The following is a 24,052-nucleotide window of genomic DNA, read 5'->3' on the forward strand; positions in this document are numbered from 1 at the left end:
ATAAGAGTGAAATCATATGGTATTTGTCTTTCTCCTGTAGTTTGAATGCAAATGTCGTGACTACAAAAGCAGACTGATAGACAGACGTGGTGATTTGTCATAGGAGTGACACTGGCAGGAGTCACATGATTTTACCAAGGTGGTGAACTGCTCTGGGTAAAATTCCAAGCAAAACAAAATAGGTTTTTTTCTGTTATTTACATAATAACTGCAGTCCTAGAAAAATTATATTAAAAACCATGAATAAAGCCATTTATGCTTTAGGTAAAATGGAGTTGAAGTCTCGGTTCAGATCATATGCACGGATTTTTTACCTACATGAATGTCTAGAGGGACATATGAAAATCACATAGGATGCAAGGGCATGCATCCTTTTAAGTGCAGAACTTTCCCGAGGATTCCAGAACATCTAGCATCTCCAGCCCCTGTCCACTAATCCAGAGTATCACTTCCCACTGCTACTCATGTGATTATGATGTCCAAAATCCTTCCCTACAAATTCTCAAAATGCCCTCACCCATGAGGGGGTACATACTAATTAAGGATTGCTATTGTAGAATGTATTTTAAAGATTGCTTAACATTCCATTGAGTGGATTACCAACTCTTCACTAAATTCAAGGACACGGTCTGCTTAAATTACCAAACAATCATAATTATTATTCTACCAACTGAGAGCACACGATGTCCCAGACATTTTATTTGCATTTGGTTATTTAACCTTTCCAATTGCCATATTAAGGTAAGAGGTATTATTTTCCCCATTTTACAGATGAGAAACCTGAGGCTCAAAGATATCAAGTAACTTTCTTCAAGGGAGCCAGGATCCACATCCAGGTCTTTTTGATGTGTAAGTGCATATACTTAGCCACAACAATATACTTACTGTCAGATGTAGTTTGTTTTACTTCTTAGAGCAGCCATTCTCTTTCTGTTCAATTGTTTTCTTACCTTCTGATTCAGCTTCTCTTCATAATTGCCTTTCCTTTCTGATCTTTCTGGAACAATTCTTTTCTGGAAACAAGAGGCTGTTCCGCAGTCCCTCCTTCCCCCGCCTTTTAAAGTGGAGATCTGTGTTAGATTTGGATCTGCTACAATTGGTTCTAATTATTATTCAGGCTGTCTCTGAATAAATGACTCAATATAACTGAGCAAGTTCAATTTTTAAAGGAACTTGAGAATTTTTAACCCGAACTGACACATCCAGGGAGTATTCTATTACATGTTCATTGCTTATTTTTCCTCACCAGCCGTTCATTTTTAAATGACTAGATGGTTGCTTTCACTCCCCGACTATTGTCATATGAAATACTATTTCAGTGGTTATGAATGACCTCCTCATTAGTGGAGTGTTTTTTTTCCTCCATTACTAGAGTGGAAGTAATTTGAGGACAGAGAACGTATGCAACTGTGTTTCTACTATGTTATATTGTAATGCTTGTACCTAATAAATTCACAGTAAATATCTATTGAGTGATGACATGAAGCTCAGTTCAGTCTAATTTAGCACAATAATTATAAGCCAAGCACGAATAGACTTCCTCACTTAGATCCTTGGTATTTTGTTTTCCACACCTATAAAACGAGCTGAATTCCTAGAACTGTTACTAAGACACATGAGGTATTTGTGTGTTGCTGGAACTATACTAGCACTACGGGGAATTTGAGAAGAGTAGCTTCCTTTCCCCCTCTATCTTTTCCCTACAGTCCCCTTCCCTTCACAGAGTACTTTTTTTTTTTTTTTTTTTTTTTTTTTTTTTTTTTTTGCGGTACGCGGGCCTCTCACTGTTGTGGCCTCTCCCGTTGCGGAGCACAGGCTCCGGACGCGCAGGCTCAGCGGCCATGGCTCACGGGCCCAGCCACTCCGCGGTATGTGGGATCTTCCCGGACCGGGGCACGAACCCGTATTCCCTGCATCGGCAGGCGGACTCTCAACCACTGCGCCACCAGGGAAGCCCTCACAGAGTACTTTGAGCCAAAGTGTTCAGGATTCAAATTTTGGACTTGTGTACATACAGGGTATTTTTTCTTTGTGTGTGACATGCATATGGAATTTGGTGGGATATATGGACACAATTAACAAACTTTTAGCTTTATATTGTTATTATTTTAAAAGATATAGAGCACATTTCCCTAATTAGGAATGAAAGAAGACTCTAGAGCATATAGTACCCTCACTGTATGGACTAACTTTCTCATTATACTGTACTGTATGTATCTCTTGAGAGAATATTCAGCTTATTATGTTGTGGTACAGTCTGAAGGACCAGGTTTTTCTTGTTGATAATTGTCAAGGCAAGAAGCTAGTCCTCAGACAGGAAAGTTTGATTGAGTGGGTGTGCCCAAAACAGATATGAAATGAAATTTGATCTCCAAAGATCAAGGAGTCAGAATGTTTGGAAATGTACTCTTCATAATTACTATTAAAGATGGCTCCCTGATCCCCCATATGGGAGACAAGAAGGACGGACACAGATAAGCCCTGTTTGTGTTTTTTTGTCTTTTTTCCCCTCCAGGTTAACACATGAGCTTTGGAGGCAAGGTATAACTTCAACCCAGATTTTCCAAATTCGTGCTATTATTTAGCTTTATTTACCTTTTGTTATCCTCCAATCTTTAATAAACTATTTTAGCTGGATTACAGAAAATGAAGAAGGGGTCATTTGTCCATGCTTGGACCAGACTGCCAAAAGGAGGCTCTTCACCCCATCCTCCACCCTCAGCATGGCTGTCTCAATGGCAATCAGTTTAAAGACTCTGATGGCCATGGAAAGGCAGGGGAAACAGGCAGGGCCATGTTGTCCAACCATCTCCTGATCATCTGGAAATTCTTCTAATGCTGAACTTGGAAGATCGGTGTTATATTTTTGTAAAGAAAAACAGAATCCAAGTACATATGACTCATTGCTGTATCCTCAGAGCCTTCCTAGTACATGGTGCTCACTAAGAATTTGTAAATTAAATAATGAGCCAGCATATACTTACTGAGCTTTGTCTTTCCATGTGCCTATCACTGTGTTTCATAGCCAGCATCTAAACGGCAGTGCCGGCAACTTTTACTCCGGTTTAACTCAGTACCCTCTGAGTACCTTCTATGAGCAAGGAACTGAGTTAGTTGCTCTGGGAGACACAAGTATGAATAAGGTATGTCATCTTGCTTTAAGGAGCTAAGAATCTAGTGGTGGAGATAGACACAGACATAAATAACTCTTTCTTTAACGTGTAACCTCAGGGAGGTCTCAAGTTCCCTAACTCATTACCTTTCTCTCTTTTTGTAAGCATTTTTCAACTTCTCTTTCCCTTAAGAACACTCGTGCTTTTGTGCTTCATCTTCCTTGCCTTTTTCACTCCCTTGGCACCATTGTTATGTTCTTTCCTATCAACAATTCTTATTGTTCTAATAGCTCCCTCCTCCCTTTACTTAAGCAAGCTTTGAGCACATCCTTCTTGACTGGAGAAAAGACTTCCCTGGAGGCTTTCTTTGATTATCTTTCAAGTTTGGTTTCTTTTCATTTTTTTTTTTTAAGTTTTTCTGTACTGCAAGTTGGCAATTCTTAACTTCTGGTAGAATAGCCTTCTGTATATTTTCTCCAGAAGATATTTAGGAAATGTTTTATTAGTAAAGTGAAAAATCTGTACCTAGTGTGTTTCTCTCCCCCATCCTCCCTTAACACATAATATATTACAGAAGCTGGTTAAAATTATTCATGGTGAACATATGCATACTGTCTATTATAAACAATATTGCCTCATTAAAATTGGATGAGACAATAAAAATCATTATCTGACTTGTATAGCAAAGATCCAACAAAATGAATTAAGGCAAAAAAATATAATGTCATTCTAAACCTCTCCAGTTTTTTCTAATTTTAGTGAAAGAAGAAAAATGAAATACTACTTTGCATTTTTAAACAAATATTTTCTTACTATAGTTCTGATTTTGTAGAGCAGTTCATAATTTACAAAACTGTTTGATGTACTGGCAGCTCATTTGATCTTTAAAACCACATTGTTTTTTTTTTTTTTTTTTTTTTTTTTTTGTGGTGCGCGGGCCCCTCACTGTTGTGGCCTCTCCCGTTGCGGAGCACAGGCTCCGGACGTGCAGGCTCAGCGGCCATGGCTCACGGGCCCCGCTGCTCCGCGGCATGTGGGATCCTCCCGGACCGGGGCACGAGCCCGTGTCCCCTGCATCGGCAGGCGGACTCCCAACCACTGCACCACCAGGGAAGCCCGAAACCACATTGTTTTGAAAAAATCAGAGTTATGTCACAACTGTCATTTTTAGTAGATAAGAAAACTCAGAGATGCCAAATGACATCTTTAAATTCACAAGATCTGCTTATATGCAGCAGATCTAGATCTCAAATACAAGCATTCTAACCTTTAGAACATGATTCTTCTACATCTTCATGCTATACATTATTTCATAAGGCTATTTATATTTACGTTTAAATGAGATTTTAATTATGTCGAAATTTCTGAATCACAACCTCTATTGTAGAAATATTTTTCACTAAACACTTGTGTAGCAAATTAATATAGATTGTGTGGTTATCTAGTAGGACAAAACATTTCATCCTTTAGAATCCAGACTTTAGCAACTACTATCGCAGAGAGTGCTTCCTGAAGCACAGGAGCTGGAGGAACCCAGGAGACAGACTCTATAGGTCTAAATAATTGCACTGAATCCAAAGAGAGCTCTCTAACAAGCTATATTTTGAAGACTGCATGAGAGTGAGAACACTTACCCAATTGTCTATGTCAATGAATTAGCACCAATTATCAAAATTTTGGAGAGTTAGGGGGCTATTATAGTATTAAATGAATAGAACAATGATCTGACTTTTCATTCAAATGAAGTTTTGTGGAATACGATTTACATCAGTGAAACAACGTGGGGCAGCTACAATTACTTGAAATCAAGGTAAATGAATAGAAATCATCAGAGAGTTTTTCATTGAGATATAATTGACATAAAACATTAGTTTCAGGTGTACAACATAATGATTTTATATACACACGCACATATATATATAGCTGGATAATCACCACAATAAGTCTAGTTAGCATCCATCATCACACATAGTTACAAATTTTTCTTTTTTCTTGTGATGAGAACTTTTAAGATCTCCTCTTTTAGCACTTTCAAATATACAATATAGTATTATTAACTATAGTCACCATATTATACATTACAAACCCAGGACTTATTTATTTTATCACTGGAAGTTTGTACATTTTGACCACCTTCACCCATTTTGCCTCACTCCTTACTCCCCACCTCTGGCAACCAATCTGTTCTTTGTGTCTCTGAATTTGGGGGTTTTTATTTTTTCTTCTTAGATTCCACATATAAGTGAGATCGTATGGTATTTGTCTTTCTCTGTCTAACTTATTTCACTTAACATAATATTGTCCTAAATGGCTGGATTTCCTTTTTCTTTATGGGTAATAGTATTCCATTTTGTGTATATATATATTCTCACATCTTCCTTAACCATTCATCCATCTATGGACACTTACATTCTTTCCATGTCCTGACTACTCTAAATAATGCTGCAATGAACATGGGTGCAGATATCTTTTTGAGTTTGTATTTTTATTTCCTTCAAATAAATACCCAGAGGTGGAATTGCTGGATCATATGGTAGTCCTATTTTCAGTTTTTTGGAGGACCTTCCATACTGTTTCCCACAGTGGCTGCACCAATTTACATCCCCATCAATCGTGCACAAGGGTTCCTTTTTCTCCACATCCTCACCAACACTTGTCATTTCTTGTCTTTTTGATAGTAGACATTCTAACAAGTATGAGAGTGGTTTTGATTTGCATTTCCCTGATGATTAGTGATGTTGAGCACCTTTTCACATACCTGTTGTTCATCCATATGTCTTCTTTGGGAAAATGTCTATTCAGATCCCCTGCCCATTTTTTAATCAGAGATTGTTTGTTTTTCTATTGAGTTGTATGAGTTCTTTAGATATTTTGGACATTAACCCCTTATATGAGAGAGTTTTCTAATAAAAGGATTAGACGGGAATGACAAACTAAAAGTGAAGTAAATATGAAAGATCTTAAAATGTATTACCTTCAGTAGTCTTGTATATGTCTAAGTCACATAAGACTAAGTCTTATAAGTCTCATAAGTACCTAAGTCTCATGCACTAGCTGCTTGCCATTCTGAAAGGCAAACTGCAAATCAGCCAATCATAAACACTTTTTCTTTTCTTTTTTTTTTTGTGGTACGCAGGCCTTTCACTGTTGTGGCCTCTCCTGTTGCGGAGCACAGGCTCCGGACGCGCAGGCTCAGCGGCCATGGCTCATGGGCCCAGCCTGCTCCGCGGCATGTGGGATCTTCCCAGACCGGGGCACGAACCCGTGTCCCCTGCATCGGCAGGCGGACTCCCAACCACTGAGCCACCAGGGAAGCCCGGTAAACACATTTTTAAAATCTCTTTCTTTTCCGTACTTCTCACGTAAGAACAGCTCCCAACTAACAAAAAAATTTCTTTCCAAAAATTTATTTTTAAGATAGTTGTATGGGACTTCCCTGGTGGTGCAGTGGTTAAGAATCCACCTGCCAATGTAGGGGACACAGGTTTGAGCCCTCATCTGGGAAGATCCCACATGCCGTGGAGCAGCAAAGCCCGTGCGCCACAACTACTGAGCCTGTGAGCCAAAAGTACTGAAACCTGCACACCTAGAGCCTGTGCTGTGCAAGAAAGGGAAACCACCGCAATGAGAAGCCCACTGGCCACAACTAGAGAAAGCCCGCATTCATCAATGAAGACCCAACGCAGCCAATAAATAAATAAATAAATAAATAAACTAAAAAGAAAAGAAAAGGAGTGGCAACAAAGGCACCATATTAAAAAAAAAAAGATGGTTGTCTAACACCCTATGTTTACATTCTGAGTGTGAATTGGATGTTTGTCACTCAGGGAGTACAACAATATCAAAATCAGGTAAGTAAATTCAGTGAGGTCATTCAAGATGTGGATTAAAATCTCTATCAGCTCTTATTTCTATTATACTTTTATTTCTATGATTATACATTTGCAGACTAAGATGTGGCATAAAGCAAAGAAAGCATTAGCACAGAAATATGTCGGCATCAGTTTTTCATATAATTGAGAAAAGAGCCTGATCCATGATGCTTAAAAAATGCAACAGGCTCTGCAGGTACTCCTAAAATCTAATACTGGGTTTTGTTCTGGCTGCTGGAAAGTCTTTTGATTGAAAACATCTTATGAGCAATTCACTTGGGGCATATAGAATGTTTTACTCAGAAAGAAGACTAATTTGTTAATCTTGCCTTTGATGTCTCTTGTACATTGCTTTGTTTTTCTGCTCTCAGTAGTAATTTCTTGGAAGTCATAAAGGATTTTTAAGCAACTAATGTTGTATTTTGTATATTTATCTTAAAATTTTATCTGTTTTTTTTCAAATTTCATTTTGCTTTCTTTGGGAGTTAATGTCTCCTGGAAGCTTCTTTCCCTGCTATAGTACCCTAACCTGGGTACAGACCCAGGTCCTGAGTTGACTGCTTAACCAGCCAGATGTGTAATTTTGGAAGAATCTTTTCACCTCTTGGACCTCAACTTTTTTCCTATAAAATGATAAGTTTGGCCTTGATATCCTCTCAGGGTATTCCTTCTTAAATATTCACTGACCTAAAGCAGGTGTTCAAAAAAACTCATTGAAGGAATAAACATTAGCCTGTTTTTCACATGCATTTTTGGCCAGAATTATGAGGGTCTCTCAGATCCAAATGAGAGTATAAGCTGGGAAAGGGGATATACTAAAGGCCTCCTTGCTGGAAATATCCAATATGTGGTATCATGAAGTTCAAGTCTAGCAATCATTAAGAGGACAAGCTAAAGCCCTGTGAAAAGTGAAGACAAAATTTTGATACTGTGATTGTTTTGAAGTTTTCAACTCTTACTTTTGTGGACATCAATAGGACTGTGGAGGGGTTGGAGAGAGAGATATGTTCCTGTACCCTGCTACTTAAACACTAGAGTGGGAAGGAAACTCAACAGACCACTGATCAACTGGGAGAGGCACACAGTGTTGGCAGTCTTTGGGTAACAAGATTCTCTTGGGCTTTCACCAATTATAGAGGAGGTTTAACTCTCTAATTTCCCAGTACTTTGGAAATTTCTACTTTCTTGGGTCACCTACTATAATTTAGTGCATAGGAAAAAAAGTGCTGGATGAATAAACATGCTAACAGTGGTTATTCCTAGGGAGTGGGATTACTGGAGAGAGCCTTCCATTTTTACTTTACACACCTTAGAATTATTATATTCCTTTTGTTATAAAAGTAATCCAGACATCCAGACATTTCAGGCAATAGGTATGATTCTCAGGCTGAAAAAAAAACATTCTTTACTTTCTTTTTTTAAAATAAATTTATTTATTTTTGGCTGCGTTGGGTCTTCGTTGTTGCGCAAGGGCTTTCTCTAGTTGTGGCGAGCCGGGGATACTCTTCATTGCGGTGCGCAGGCTTCTCATTGTGGTGGCTTCTCTTGTTGCGGAGCACGGGCTTTAGGCGCCCGGGCTTCAGTAGTTGTGGCTTGCAGGCTCTAGAGCACGGGTTCAGTAGTTGTGGTGCACGGGCTTTGTTACTCCACGGCACGTGGAATCTTCCGGGACCAGGGCTCGAACCTGTGTCCTCTGCATTGGCAGGTGGATTCTTAACCACTGTGCCACCAGGGAAGTCCCTCTATTATGGTTTATCACAGGATATTGGATATATTTCCCTGTGCTGTACAGTAGGACCTTGTTGTTTATCCATTCTATATATAATGGTTTGCATCTAATATTTCAATTTCTAAAGGAATTATTAAATAAGCATTATATGTTGACAAAACTCTTTGATATTATTTAATTAGGTTTTCCTCACAACTACTCTTCTGGTGCTATTATCTGAGTTTTTAAAAAGTTATTAAATGAATGAATGGATGGATGAATAAATGCTTTGCTTAAGATCCCGAAGGTAAGAAATGGCAAAGACAGGTTAAAGTTTATTGACTCTGTCTCCCCAGACTACTGTTTGGCCCCCTGAGCCCTGTTGTCTCCCCAGAACAAAGAGGTAGTACTGCAATGCTTCTTTTCCCGTGGCAGTAAATAAGTGGGTCATTTGCTGTAGTAAATGCTTGACAGGAAAACATGAAAGAGTAAGCCAAATAAGAAATATCTACTTACTGCAGGTACAGCTTAGCAGCTTGTTTATAACTTATCTATAAGAAATGTTATGGTCATCATTAGCAAGTCTTTGCAGTCTTTAAATATACAAACTCACATCTTCTCCAGTGCCAAAAAATAATTTCTCTGTGTTCTATGCCTGGGAAGAGAGAGAGAGAGGGATAGAATGAACAAAGTTAAAATGGATCTGAAATACTGAGATTTCTTTGCTATATTTTATTGAATTTCACATTTTAAAATTGAGTTGGAATGGTTCTTACTAAAAAAATGGTATTGATGGATACACTTTGAAAAAAGAAAGGGAAAATTAAGGTTTTGGCAGTAGGTCAGTTTTTACTAAATCTATTTTCCTTTCTTTTTTTCCCCTTATTACATTTTTATTGAGTCTTTTCCTGTAGTTTTTTGGGACTAAGCTAGTAGCTATAGAGGGAAACTTGTTTGTATGCACAAATGAGTTTTTTTCCCTACTTCCTTTGATGTTCATATGAATTTTTATTAAATTTCTTTGGCTTTGGATACTTACCTCTCTAGATCTTTCGTGTTCTGAACAGCATTTTCCTTTCCATCTATTGTTCACGTGAATTAGGCATTCACGTGAAACAAACTGTTGTGGAAATAAAAAGTTGTCCTTTGTGGCATGCAACTCTTAGAGCACAGTCCACTCTTGGTGGGTGCCAGTTATGCGTGGTACCTATCCCAGTCTAAGCACTAACACAGGTGGTTGGCTGACACCAATGTTGAATTACAGCTTTCGACTAATAGATACAAAATCCCTATTGTTTCATAGTTCTATTTGGAAACACAAATGTTCTTTAAATGATTTGTTTTTGTTTTTTTTTCTATTCCAAACTCTTTTTCTTAGCTTTATCTGCCTCTGAAATATTTGTCAGTGTTATGTCTCAGTATAATCACTGATAAATGTATATTATTATTGTGCTGGCTTTAATTTCTTACAAAAATTTAAATATATTTGAGATATTATTAATACCCACTTACAATATTCTTTTGATTCTTAATATGGAGCAAATCTTGCTGGATAACATTATACAAAACAGTGATTTGATTTACTAAAAGTAAACCTTAGTAATGAAAATTCCTACCCTTTGGGCTTACGCATTATTTTAAATGTCAAAATCTGCCGAGAAAAATCAACTGTATTCCCCTCCTAGGCAATTAGTTACAAGCAGAAACGAAGAAAAAATTGAAGTGCTTTTTAAAAAATATTGTTACAGCATTAAAAATTTATCTTGAGTTTATAATACAGAATGTCTAATAGAAATCCCCCTGTACCAAAGATGCAGCCCACTTGTAGACTTTTGTTTGGGAAAACATCATTTAGAAATAATTGCTTTTTAGTACTGCTACATTATTAAGTTCTATTCTCATTTTTAATGGAATGTGGCAAATATCGCTCACTTTCATGAGTGTCAAAGGAGTTTTGTGATGAAATTATTACAGTTTCTCCCCTGTCTTTATTAAAATCCTCAATCCCCAAGGATTACAGTGATTAAACCAACTCAGTTTAGCAGGCCAGAGCTGCTCTTTCTGGTGGGTCTCGCACAAGCCTTCCCTGGTTTCCAAACTTCCTAAGCCACTTCCTTTCCCAGAATCTCTCTGACAGTCTCTGCTCCTGCCAATGCCAAACCCCACCCAGAATCCCCTTCCCTGTTGACCTTCCATTGCAAACTCAGTGGTGAAATCCTCACAAATACCAACCTTCTTTCCAGTTAGTCTGAGATTCCTCTAAGGCAGTGGCTTTCTAGTGTGGTCCCCTACAGGCAGCAGCAGTATCTCATCACCTAGGAACTTGTGAACAATGGAAATTCTCCTGTCACATGCTAGACCTATTGAATTTGAAAGGGGGTGGAGCCTACTGTGTATTTTAACCAGCACTTCTGGAGATGCTGACCCACAGCCCTAGGGCACAGATCCACTAATATCCATCTCACCCTCAGATTCTCACTTGTTTTCACAGTAAGTGCTCCAGAGGCTTTCATATGAAACCAATCCATCTAAACAAACAAAAACAAAAATAGTTGGCTAAACTTGGTTAACTGAAATACATTAATCTGAAGCTAATTTTCCCAAAGCTTATTATTTAATGATGACAGCTGTTAGTGACCAATTTACCTAAAATTCAGCCTCCTTTGAGTATTTTTTACCACCTTATCAGTTTCCACACCTACACATTCTTCAAGCTAATAATGAAAGTTCTACTTTCATTCCAAACCTGGGATTCTCCCCACCTGGGCTTAGTCTTTTTCTCTTATTTGTTCCCATAGTGAGCTAGCAGTAGATTTCTCCCTTGTATAACATTATGCATATTTCTTGTGAGCAAAACGCTCTTAGTTTTCTGGTTATGTCTCATACAATGCATTATGCATATTAGACATTTGACACATGCTGCAATGGCAGTACAGTATAATAGCTGAGAATATAGCCTGGAGCCAAACCTTGTGTTCAGTTGCCACCCCCTTTACTTACTAGCTTTGTGACTTTGGGTATGTTTTTAAATACCACTCTATGCCTCAATCTCCTTACCTACAAAATGGGCATAATATACTAGTACTCAACTCACAGGCTGTCATAAAATAAAATGCTTTTATATGTAAAGCACCTAGAACAGGGCCAGCCATGAAGTATTATATAAGGGTTAGTTATTATTTCCTTAGTTTCCAAATCCTATTTCTGCTTTTATTCAACTATCTGTTTATGTCTTCATTTCCTTTTCAATGCCCCTTCTTATTTTATACCCTCTGCCTCATTTGGATTTAATAGAATAATTTTGTCACAAAAAATAAAATATTACCACTTCTAAAAAGTTAAGATGTATGCTTGAAATAGTTCCTATTCTCTGGTATAGTAATTGTTTTTCTAGAACTCTAATTTTTTTTAATAATAAAAATACTTAGCAAAATCTATGGATCAAAATATTCATTTTAACATCATTAATAATAATAGAGTTCTTCACATATTTTGGGTATGTATTGTATCAGATACATGGCTTGCAAATATTTTCTCCCAGTCTGTGGCTTACTTCTCATTCTATTAATATATCTTTCACAAAACAAACTTTAATAAAGTCCAATTTATCGATCTTTTCTTTCATGGATTGTGCGTTTGGTGTTTTACCTAACATCTCATTTCCAAACCCAAGGTCACCTAGATTTTCTCCTATGTTTTCTTCTAGAAGTTTTATAGTTTTGTTTTGTACATTTAGGGCTATGTTCCATTTTGAGTTAACTTGTGTAAAGTGTAAGGTATGTATCGAGGTTCATTTTTTCTACATATAGTTGTTCAATTATACTAGCACTATTTATTGAAAAGACTATTTTTTCTATGAGTTCAGTTTTTTTTGGGTTTTGTTTTCTTTTTCTTTTAATTGAAGTATAGTTGATATACAATATTATATAAGTTACAGGTGTACAATCTAGCGATTCAAAATTATTTAAGTTTATACTCCACTATTTTGTTGTTTTCAATGTACAATTAACTTGGTTAGTTGATCACATGAAAGTTGGTTAAAAGGATGTGTACTACAAATGCAACAAGACCATCTTTTCTTGATCATTATTTTAAAGCCAGCAGTGACTAGACAATGTCAAGGTTTAAGTGGACACTGTTAGATGCCCCAATGACAAACTAGTCTTAAAAGTTTTGCACTTTCAAAATAAGTGTAAAGTTTTTGTCAGCAATGGAGATTCCATTTAGAGCATTCACCCTTAGTACAATACTGATTTAATAAATTCAGTTGCATTATATTATAATGCGGGAGGTCAAGTTTAAAAAATGGGTTGGAACGGAGTGGACAGGCTTCAAACAAGAATTCTGGGCTGGGGATAAAAAACGTCTCTGCTAGCACTATGTTACATTTTGCAGCATATACAACTAACTCAAACTGGACAAAACATACTACAAGAATCAAATGAAAAAAACTTTTAAGAATTCATTCATTTAAAAAACATAGCTGGACGAGCTCAGACTAATTTACTGACAGCTAGTTTACCTAAACCAGTTTGACTAAGAGAGTCCAATGTGTTCAAAAGTATGTAAAATAGAGAAAGACACCGTCAGGATAGGAAACATCTACCTACTTACAAAAAAGTAGCAAATTGTATAAATAATTACTAAATATACATGGTTAAGATAGCAGGGCCCTTAGGCGAATTGCTTAAAATATGAAAGGCAAACAGACCTTATCTAAGTATTTACTCAGATTTTTATAAGTGGTAATTTCAAAGCTTCACCCTGGTATTTTTGCTAATAGAACAACCATTGAGAGGTTTATTCTTCAGCAGTAGCCTTATTTCTCATTCTGACAGACTCCAGAGGACATAATTTGAAAAGAAGTGGGATTAGAGGTTGCAAACTCAGGTGTCTGCAGAGTCTAGGCTGACGCTTCGAATGAATGACATGTCCAGAGAGGCAATAAAGAGTGGTGACGATTGTGGTGCATGGATAGCTGATTCCCCAACTAAAAAGTCCAATGCATTCTCAGGTCCAGTGGGTCATGGCCATGTAGAAATATGGGCCCAGTATGGCTTGGTCTGTTGGCTATTTTCAACAGAGACAGAATCTAGATTTTTTTTAGCTTAATTAGTTTTCAGTTCAATTAAAAAAACATTTCTGGGCCAATACTGGTTTAACAATGTATATTATCTCTGAGAATTCGTACTTCCCCTTAGGAGTTGTGTGTGTGTGTGTGTGATCTAACAGTTATCTGCTAGGCACCTGAAACAGCAAAGAGGCATTTTTGCCATTTGCACTAGAGAGAAAAGTTAAAGAGAATCAGATTATAATGCCAATGTCGTAGGCAACTGTTCTGTGGTCCTTGGAGTGTGCTAATGGACACTTGTTGGAGTCTCCAGGACATTATTCTTGACTGAACAACTCCAAATATTATATATGTATTATTATATATTGGAAGAGTTGTACATCATGGGGTAAGGCCTTCTCTTTTAAGTACAGGAGTTTCAGCAAAGACTGGTACAGCATTGTACCTTGGAAGTAAGATGAAAGTGGTGTTCTTACAGTAAGACACAGACCTTAGGACAGAGTTAAGAACTAAAGTAACCATAAGAGGACTGCTGTGAATTGTTTGACTTCTTGCCTGCATTTCCTCTGAACTATGGAAGTTGTTATTATTAGCATAGTGTTGAAATTTTTCACCAACAAATATAATTCTCTGTGTATTTCACACAGAAAAAGTTAAAGTCTGATCTAGCAATACAGTTGGCCCTCTGTATTCGAGGTTTCTGCATGCAGTGTTCAACAAACCGCAGATCAAAAATATTTGAAAAAAAATTTCAGAACATTCCAAAAAGCAAAACTTGAAATTGCCATGCTGGCAATGATTTACATATCATTTACATTGTATTTACAACTATTTACATAGCATTTACATTGCATTAAGTATTACAAATAATCTAGAGATGATTTAAAATATACCAGAGGATGTGTATAGGTTATATACAAATACTATGCCATTTTGTATAAGAGACTTGAGCATCATCTGATTTTGGTGTCCACGGGGGGTCCTGGAACAAATTCTCCACAGATACTGAGGAACAACTATTTATTGACTAGGTATCTGTATTACTCAGAGGTGGTACCGTTTAATTTATTTATTTTTGGCTGCATTGGGTCTTTGTTGCTGCACACAGGCTTTCTCTATTTGCTGCGAGTGGCAGCTACTCTTCCTTCAGTGCACGGGCTTCTCACTGCGGTGGCTTCTCTTGTTGCAGAGCACAGGCTCTACACTCACGGGCTTCAGTAGTTGTGGCACGCGGGCTCAGTAGTTGTGGCTTGCGGGCTCTAGAGCACAGGCTCAGTAGTTGTGGTGCACGGGCTTAGTTGTTCCGTGGCATGTGGGATCTTCCCAACCCCGGCTCAGACCCGTTTCCCCTGAATTGGCAGGTGGATTCTTAACCTCTGTGTCACTAGGGAAGTCCCAGGGGTGGTACAGTTTAAAAGAGTCAGTCACCAAGGATACACTTAGCAGGGTGGACAGAATAAAGAAAGGATATAGTTGGTAGCAAATAGAGTATAACCAGTACAGTATTCTTTTAAAATAAGAAATTATCAATAATTAGCAGATTATAGCAAGGAGAAACAATGTCAGGAAAAAATGAGTATAAGATAATGAAGCATTTTTGTAGCAGGTGGATTTTTTGCAACATGATAAGGGCAGAGCAGTTTTGTAAAAATAAAGCTTCCTTCTAATCTACTAAATTATTGGAAAGAGGCAACATAAATGACAAAGGAGGATTAGCCAGTGAGCATAATTTATTCAGATTTTGCCATGAATTGTGATAATGCTTTCTTACTGTAGACTATGAAGGATACTTAATTTTGTAGAATAAGAGATATGATAAATAGTCATAGGTAACTTGATAAGATTTAGGAAATTAGACCAGGATTTCATATTAATTCAGTTAATAGTAAGTTAAGGTATATGGTCCAGTGTGTCATATTTTATTATATAAACTGGAATTATATACTTTATAGAAAGGTACAAGGGAAAAAACCCTGCTAATCTTTGGCCAAAGAAAATTTAGGAGAATTAAACATTAAATGAAACCTAGTAAATAATTGGGCAACATTATTGTAGAAAAATATAATCATACTTGCTTGTCTTACTCTCAGAGGATTTTCTGCATGCAGCTGGTGTTTTCCAGACTGAGGGTGAACTAGCATTTGATTATTTCTCTGCCTTTAGGACACAACCAATAATTTTTTGTTCTATAGTTCACCCAAAAATGCTCGCAAGCTCTCCCAAGTTCTGGATGGATGTAAGGATTGTAACAAGGGAGTGTCTCACTGGGTGTTGCCAAACACATTTGCTACTGCCTGGCATCAGCGGTTTTTGTCCTCTTCTGCTGCTTTTGGTTACTGTCTGTAAGAAAGGTGCCAAAGCCATCAAAGCTGTCCTGAGTGTGTCAATGCACATGGCATTGAAGAGTTTCTCTGATATCCTCCCTGTTACCTGGTTCCCATAGACAAGAAGTTCTGTGCTCACAGGTCCCCCAGAGGTCTCAGTGCAATGTCTTTTATATATTTTTCTTTTGCCTCCCTGCCCAGGTTCTAACGCTCATCCTTGGAAGGCAGCATGTAGAAGCAGGGCCCTGAAGAACACACCCAGAATTGCCTTCCCTTTACACTGGTCCTGTAGCCTTCAAATGCTCTCACCTCCCTTAGGATGAACTGCTCCTCAGAGCCATGCAAAACACACTGCAGGTCCTTTGTCCGTCCAACACGTGTCTGGATCTTAGGGTGCACACCAGTTGGGTTAAGTGGAACCCTCCGGTAACATAGCTACTACTTCCTGAATCCATTCTGTGTGCTGTGTAAGTGGTGAATTGTGGTAACCCTGCAAAAATCCCCACCCTCACTGTCAGCCATGGAAGGGGTTGGGCCTTTTCCTATAATGGAGCCTTGAGCACCAGGATATCTTACTCTCCCTAATCTTCTGTAGCCCTGCCCCGGAGAGGGTTCAGGAGGGCGATGCATTCTTGTATCTTCTTGAAGAATCACATGTTTTCTGCCAGTTATAATGGTTCAAACTAATGAAAGATAAGCAATTACAAGTAAATATTTTAGAACCTAAATTATTACAGTTGAAAAGAAATTTTATTTAGTATAAAATTTCCATTCTTGGGGCTTCCCTGGTGGCGCAGTGGTTGAGAATCTGCCTGCCAATGCAGGGGACACGGGTTTGAGCCCTGGTCTGGGAAGATCCCACATGCTGCAGAGTAACTAGGCCCGTGAGCCACAATTACTGAGCCTGCACGTCTGGAGCCTGTGCTCCGCAACAAGAGAGACCATGATAGTGAGAGGCCCGCACACCGCGATGAAGAGCGGCCCCCAATTGCCGCAGCTAGAGAAGGCCCTCGCACAGAAAACGAAGACCCAACACAGCCATAAATAAATAAAAATAAAATAAAATAAAAAGAAACAGGAAAGATAAATTAAAAGGTTTAATATAAAAAAAATTCCATTCTTATCTCTATGCCCAGCCATTATTATTTTCCTTTGATTTTTGGAGGAATCTATTTATTTTTCTAAATACAATCTATTTTCCCTGATGGGTCAGAAATGCTAATTACTTCCTCCCTTTGGGTCCCCGCATATCCCTTTGACCTGTTGTGTTTTTGTTCTTGTTTTTTGCTTGGGTTAAAGCTCTATTATCTGTCCCAGAGGAGCCAGAAGAGCATCTATTATTTACCCATTAAAAATTAACCCTTAACAATTATCCATAGTTGTTTAGCATACATTCACAAGGTGTCACTGGAGCTGAGGAACTGCAGTGGAGAATCAAGTGCCACAAAAATGTTGTCATTCCTATTTTCAGATGGAAAAACTGAGGCACTGGGTGGGGACACAGCTTGCTGGGGTTGGCCATGCCACGAAAACCTGAACTGAACCTGTGGCTTCTTGATTATTAAAGCCTGCTCCACTCTGAGCCTCTTTTCTTCCCATCCCATCCCCTATTCCCTCCAACACCACCACTGTTCTACTCTTCCACCTGATAACCATGGGAAGAAGAAAAAGGCTAACCCAGTAGCAACAACAGAAAAACTGTTAGACGGAATAAAATAATTTAGACCAAGATGAGATGCTGCTATATGTACATGGGTGAATACTGGAGTATTTGATTCAATATTTTTCAGATAAAAATAACTAAGAAATAATTACTTAATCTTAATAAGAAGATTATTAACCACTTATTAGTCCCTAAGGTCAGACCTTGGAAAGGAACTCAGCCTCTGTCTGACCTAATTTAAAAGAAAGGACCTGAAAGGAGTGTAACAACAAAATGTCAAGTTCACTTCTAAGTCAACAAAACAATAAAGCCACACAGCACAGAAGGGAGGACAAGAGTCACATCCTTTTAAACCTTACTGCTTCCTCTCATGAGTTTGCACACTCTTCTATAAAAATAAAACCTCTTCCTGAGAATTGCTTTGTTGCTATTGTTACTTTTCTCAGATTTATAACATTTTAAAAAAATGCATTGCCATGTTTTAGATAAATATTTCAAACAAGTTTTACCTCTGCGTGCATTAGAGATAAAAAAAAAATAACTCCAGTTAGTGTTTTGTTGGTGCTTGTGATTTCCACCCTTGGCTTTGAAGAAAATAAATAATGTGTAGGTGCTTCCATATTATTTACTTTCTTCCACACACTCTGATATTACCTGGCCATTTTCTAATGTAAAACATTGGCATGAAAACTATTGAGTCAGGGCTTCCCTGGTGGTGCACTGGTTGAGAGTCTGCCTGCCGATGCAGGGGACACAGGTTCGTGCCCTGGTCCGAGAGGATCCCACATGCCGCGGAGCGGCTGGGCCCGTGAGCCATGGCCGCTGAACCTGCGCGTCCGGAGCCTGTGCTCTGCAACGGGAGAGGCCACAACAGTGAGAAGCCAGTGTACCACGAAAAAAAAAAAATTGAGTCATAGGTGTATGTATGTATAAACACCAGAGTTTCAGGGTGGCAGTGAAGCAGGAGGAGGGGGTGATGGTCAAATGCACTGACTGGGTTGTTAGGCTTGAACACTACTTGTGTGGCCTTGGGCAACTCACTAACTTTTTGGAGCCTCAGCTTCTTTATCTTTAATTAAACAAGCTACTACATGCTTAGCACAATGTCCAGCAAGAAATATGTGTGTGATACAGGTATACTGCTGGTTACAAACATAGACTCTGGAGTCAGGCATCCTGGATTCAAATCCCAACTCAACTATGCACTAATTGGTCAAGTTACTGAATTTCTCAGTGCTTCTGTTCCTTCATCTGTAACCAGATATTTGAGCATCATAGAGAGGGTTTATACATCTAACTTTTCAAACTCTGAGATTCCATGATTAAGGCTTTGCTACTAATTCTGGCAGAGAGCTGCCAATTCATGCATCTTCACTAGAATAACTAGAGTCCCATGATTTTAATTAGGTCTTTGTTTGCTGGTTTAGAAAATAAAGACATTCACTGGTGATAGCTCAAGAAAACAGGAGTTGTTGTAGGGATATATATGGTAGATATGGATCTCACAAGAAGGCAGGGAGAGGAACAGTGATACTGCAGGCTTGACGGAAATAGGAACTGAGGCAGCATTTGCTATCTTCCTCTCAGAAGCGGGTAGCTCTCTTTCTTCTTCATATTTCTGCTTTTCAAGGCATCCTCACTCCATTCTATTCTTGAAACTGACTGGCTTCATGTGACTCTACTCAGGCATCATTTCTGCTTGCTAATAACCCCAGCTTGCCTTTCAAGGCTTCTCTAGCCTTGAATCTACACCATGACCTTACAGCTTGAGTTCTCCCACCTAAATGTTTCAGCCCTTCATTTTCCCAATTCCAGTTCTGTGAGAAGGATGACTGGCCCAGCTTCTCTTTTCAAGCCAGATCACTGGCTACAGTATGAACAGATTTTCCTTGAGTCAGATGGTTTCCACTGACCCAAATAGCTGGGGCTTGTGGAATTTTATTTATGTGGGAGAGGAAAGTTTCCAACAGCAGCAGATGTAGGCGGGGCAGGAAGTTAGTGATATATCTCCACTGAGTGATGGAGGTCATGGAGTTTATACCTAGAAATTTGGGAATCCACTTAAGTTTATACTCTGTATAAGGAAGAGACCTATTCAGAAGGTTTTGGTTTGGGACTAATGATGGAAATATGAATTTTGCTCCAGGATGTGTTCTAGGACCTTGCTACTCAGAGTGTGGTCCATGGACTAGCAGCCTCAATATCACTTAGGAGCCAACAGATTTCCAACAAGAAATAAGAATCTCAGGCTCTACCTCAGACCTACTGAATTAGAATCCACATATTAATAAGATTCTCAGATGATTTGTATTCACATTAAAGTTTGAGAAGTGTGGCTCTAGGATGAATTGGTTTAGTGTAGGCCTTCTAAAAGTAACCAAAGGCTTTTACTAAGAAACTTCCAGTAGTGCTGTAGTCATGTGAGAACCAAGTGCTAGGTTGTCAGAATTTTGTGAGTTGGTTGATTTGATGTATGACAGCTTGAAATCATCTATTTTGGGAATGTTTACACCATGGAGATTGGCAAATACTATAAATTTGTGTCTTTTGTACTGGAAGGCTGGTTGTCAAACATTTCCCAGCATTCAACTGGACAGTTCTAAACCTCCTGATTCAATCTGGAATTAAAACAATCTCCTAGGGGTTGTTGGACAGAGAAACTCCCATATATGGAAAGGACAAGACAAAATAAGTTTCAATTCTTCACCAAACTTTCAATCTTCTAAGAAATTATTATTCTAGATAGTGATTTCTTTATTAAAAAATAATCTGAGTATAAAGTAAGCACAAGGAGGGAAGGGAACCTAGGAGTTGGTAATACTTAAAATCCAGATGGGTAGACAGGCAGACATTGAAAATTCTCCCAGCTGACAGCTGGACAGTTTTGGAGCTGAAATCCAGATGTGGAATAGCAGTTTCTGTATAAAGGAGAAGATAAGAGTGCGTAGAGTCTGGTCCTAGAGACATATCACATGGGGAAATTCATGCTTTTATTGCTTATATTATATCGAGTATAAAATTGTTAAATAAAATGACTCCTCCCCAAGTTAATGATAGATATGGATGTAAATGTTTCACGATATTACATAGGAAGTGGATTTTAAAGTGTGGTCTCTAGACTAGTATATAAGCATCACCCAGGAACCTATTATAAATGCAAATTAATGAGCCCTGCCCCAGGCCTACTGGATCAGAAACTCTGGGGGGTAGAGCACAGCAATCTGAGTTTTAACAAGCCTTCTGGGTGATTCTGTTGCACACTAATGAAGTAGGAAATGTCATAGAGTTCCTTTTTTTGTCCAATCAGAGTACTCATTTTCAACTTGAACTACAAATGGGAAGAGACTCTTCTTGCAAAGGAGTTTCCACCTCAATTGGAAGATAGTTGAGAAAGGCAGAGAACACAGATCAAGAGAACTATAAGGTTGGGCAAATATTGAGAAACTTTTCCCAAGGAAATTAGCCAGGCAGGGAGCTGGCATGATGCCAAGACTCCTGGAGAGTAAAAACCTTCCTAGAAATCAATTGGGAAAAGTTGCTTTAAAGTGAACTTTGAGGAAGTACATAAACACAGCCTAAAGACTTTCTGAAAATACTAATGAGTTCTCATATAAAGAAGGTGACATCCTAGCACATATAGGAACAAGAATAGCATGTATCACATTAAGAATTAAGCAGATATTGGAAGAAAGGTTACTAGAACAGCGTATTCATTTTACCTCTCTGGTTAAGAGCTCTCCCTGGTTCCTTAGTAATGACAACATTTAACATTTAATGAGTGTTTACTCTGTGCCAGGTATGGTAGTAAGTACCTCAGTAAATTATCTCACAGGTGAGGAAACTGAGGCCCAGAAAGGTATAGTAACTTGCCCCAAGTTACACAACTAGTAAGTGATGATACTGGGATTCAAACCTGGGAAGTTTTGCTCCAGAGCACCACTGTTTAACTAAAACGCTCTATTGCTTCTCTTTAATGAGAACCTCATTGTGTGTTAAATATTTAGAGGCTTGGAGTTCCCATCTCAGAGTGTGCATTTTTGTGGTTTTTACAAGTCTCAAGCTAAATAACCTCTTTATATATTATCATATATAGATAACTGGACTCTGGGCCCCACCTGACTAATGCTATCAAGTTCTGGTGCCCAAAGTGGACAATCAGGTAAGCTGCACCTCTACAGGACATTGCTTCAATAAAGCTACTACTACAAGCACATTAAATGTTACTCTAAATCCTAATATTGGATGTTTAAATTCTCTTATTATAACAGGAGACATAAAGAAGCACACACATGGGGGCCAACTGATCCCAACTATGAAAAGGAAGGGATGTAGAGTCTAAGGACCAGAATCTCTAATCTGGATGTTTGGTTTTTGTCTGAGATAAATTAAGTGAACTTGCTCTAATTCTGGCATTTACCCTTACATGAAATTCATTTTTAAGTATCATGAGAGCAACGGCTCTATTATTCACCATATCTGTGCATAGCCAAGCACACTGCTTGACACATGGCAGGCACTCACGCATTTGTGAAAGGAAGGGAGGAAGGGTAAGGAGGGAGACAGGAAAGAAAGTTATAAAGGTAGATACAGTTTTTTTCTAATTTTTTTTGTATAACAGCCATAAATGGGTGTGGAACTTTTGAAGTAACTGCTTAGGTGTTGGCAAGGCAGCCAAATAAATTAGAAATCTTATACTTCATGTAGATGAGTACAGTATACAAATACAAAATAAAGCATTTGTGAAAATCCTACTTTGATCCAGTCCTATGGGCAGCCTCATAGAAGCAAATTTGCAAGCTTGCCATTCTAATCGAGTCAATAATTCATGTGTGCATATAACATTCACTTATTCAACAAATATTTGTTGAGAGCCTCCTATATGCCAGGCAGGTAGTATGTGCTGAGTTTACAAAAATGAGTAAGACATGATTTCTGTCCCCAAGAGCTCAGATGATTAGTTGAGAAAAACAGATAACATTGTGGTGATGGTCACACAACTCTATAAATATACTAAAACCCCTTGAATTGTACAATTTAGACTGGTGAATTGTATGGTATGTGAATTATAACTCAATAAAATTGTATAAAACAAACAGATAAACAAAAACAGGTGTAAGCCTTGTACAAAACCGGGAAGAGGTGGCCATAAATCAGCCTGGTAAGGGAAGAGGGAGGCTTCATTAGTGAATAAACCCTGAGTTGAAGTCTTAAATAAAAAAAAATTAAAAAAAAAAAAAGTTACCGAGCCTGGAGGTGAGAAACCGTGTGTGTGAATGGGGTTGAATGGGGGTGGGCTGCGGGCAGAGGGTTGAGGCCGGGGAGGTAGGCGGAGGCCAGAAGCGAGCTCGAGGTAGTCACGGGAGGGTTTTATATTAAACTGGGAAGTGATATAATTCGTGATCAGATTTGTTTTAGATAAACTACACTGACAGTTTTGACGTAATGGAAAGGATACTGATTTCCCCCCCCCCGTCAGAATAACCTGTGCGTAGGTCTTAGATCTGCCATTTTAAAACTAGAAGTGTTATATAAATTTGTCAAGTTTTATTATTCAGTTGATCCTAATGGCACAGTTTGTCAGCAGCGGGAAAATGTAGAACTGCTTAATGTTCAGATTAACTGAAAACCACGCTGATCTTGCGATGAGTTCAAAAGAGTTGGTTAGTGAGTGGACACGCCCCTTGGGTGGTAGTGGACACCCTGGTTAATTTTTAAAAGTCTTTACGAGGCTGAAAACGTGGCGGTGGAAGCTGGTGAGATTATTCAGGTTTTCTGTTTTTCATGCTCTCCTGGGTACTCTCACAATTTATTAATAAAATGATCGTTCTGAGTACACTTGCAGAATCAAAAAGAAAAAAATAAAAAGGAATAAAATAGTTGGAGCATCGCCAACAGGGCCGTACTTTCCAGGAAGGGCAGGTTTCCCTGAAGATGGATGAACTGTCGAACCGGAACCAGGAAACACTGGGCCCTACACAGCACGCAGGACTAACGGGAACACAGCCACGGGGCACCCGCGCGGTGCGCCCTCCCGCGCCGGCTCGAAGGCTTACTTTGGTCCCACCTCGTTTCCTCTTGCTCCTTCGAATCCCTTCCCCCTCCGCCGTTTCCGCATAGGAACCCTTTGTAAATTCTTTCCAAGTTGAAGCGTGGGACCAATTTCGTCAACACAATCCGGAATGGTCAACATGGCGGCTGTAAGGTGCCTCGGTAGAGGTAAAGCGAGGGGTCGTCTGGGTTGGCGGGGAAAATAGCTCTGGCGCCGGGTCTTCTGTGGCTGCACAGTGCAAGCCGGACTCTC

General features: G+C 38.7%; 1 protein-coding gene across 3 annotated transcripts in view; it reads left to right on the forward strand.

The window, feature by feature from the left end:
- The first annotated feature begins 797 nt into the window (after positions 1-797).
- MRPL1 (mitochondrial ribosomal protein L1) overlaps positions 798-24,052 on the forward strand; it is an 81,763-nt gene continuing 58,508 nt past the window's right edge. The window contains exon 1 of one of the 3 annotated variants that reach the window (XM_081245215.1): positions 798-849. In XM_081245215.1, coding sequence (XP_081101341.1) covers positions 846-849 — 4 coding nt within the window. In that variant the 5' untranslated portion in view covers positions 798-845. Of the gene's footprint in view, positions 850-23,637; positions 23,968-24,052 lie in introns of those variants that run through there. The other 2 variants (XM_081245216.1, XM_081245214.1) reach the window with 2 other exon arrangements.

Source organism: Mesoplodon bidens, assembly GCF_964165515.1.
Source record: "Mesoplodon bidens genome assembly, chromosome: 1".
In the NCBI taxonomy this organism is placed as follows: Eukaryota; Metazoa; Chordata; class Mammalia; order Artiodactyla; family Ziphiidae; genus Mesoplodon; species Mesoplodon bidens.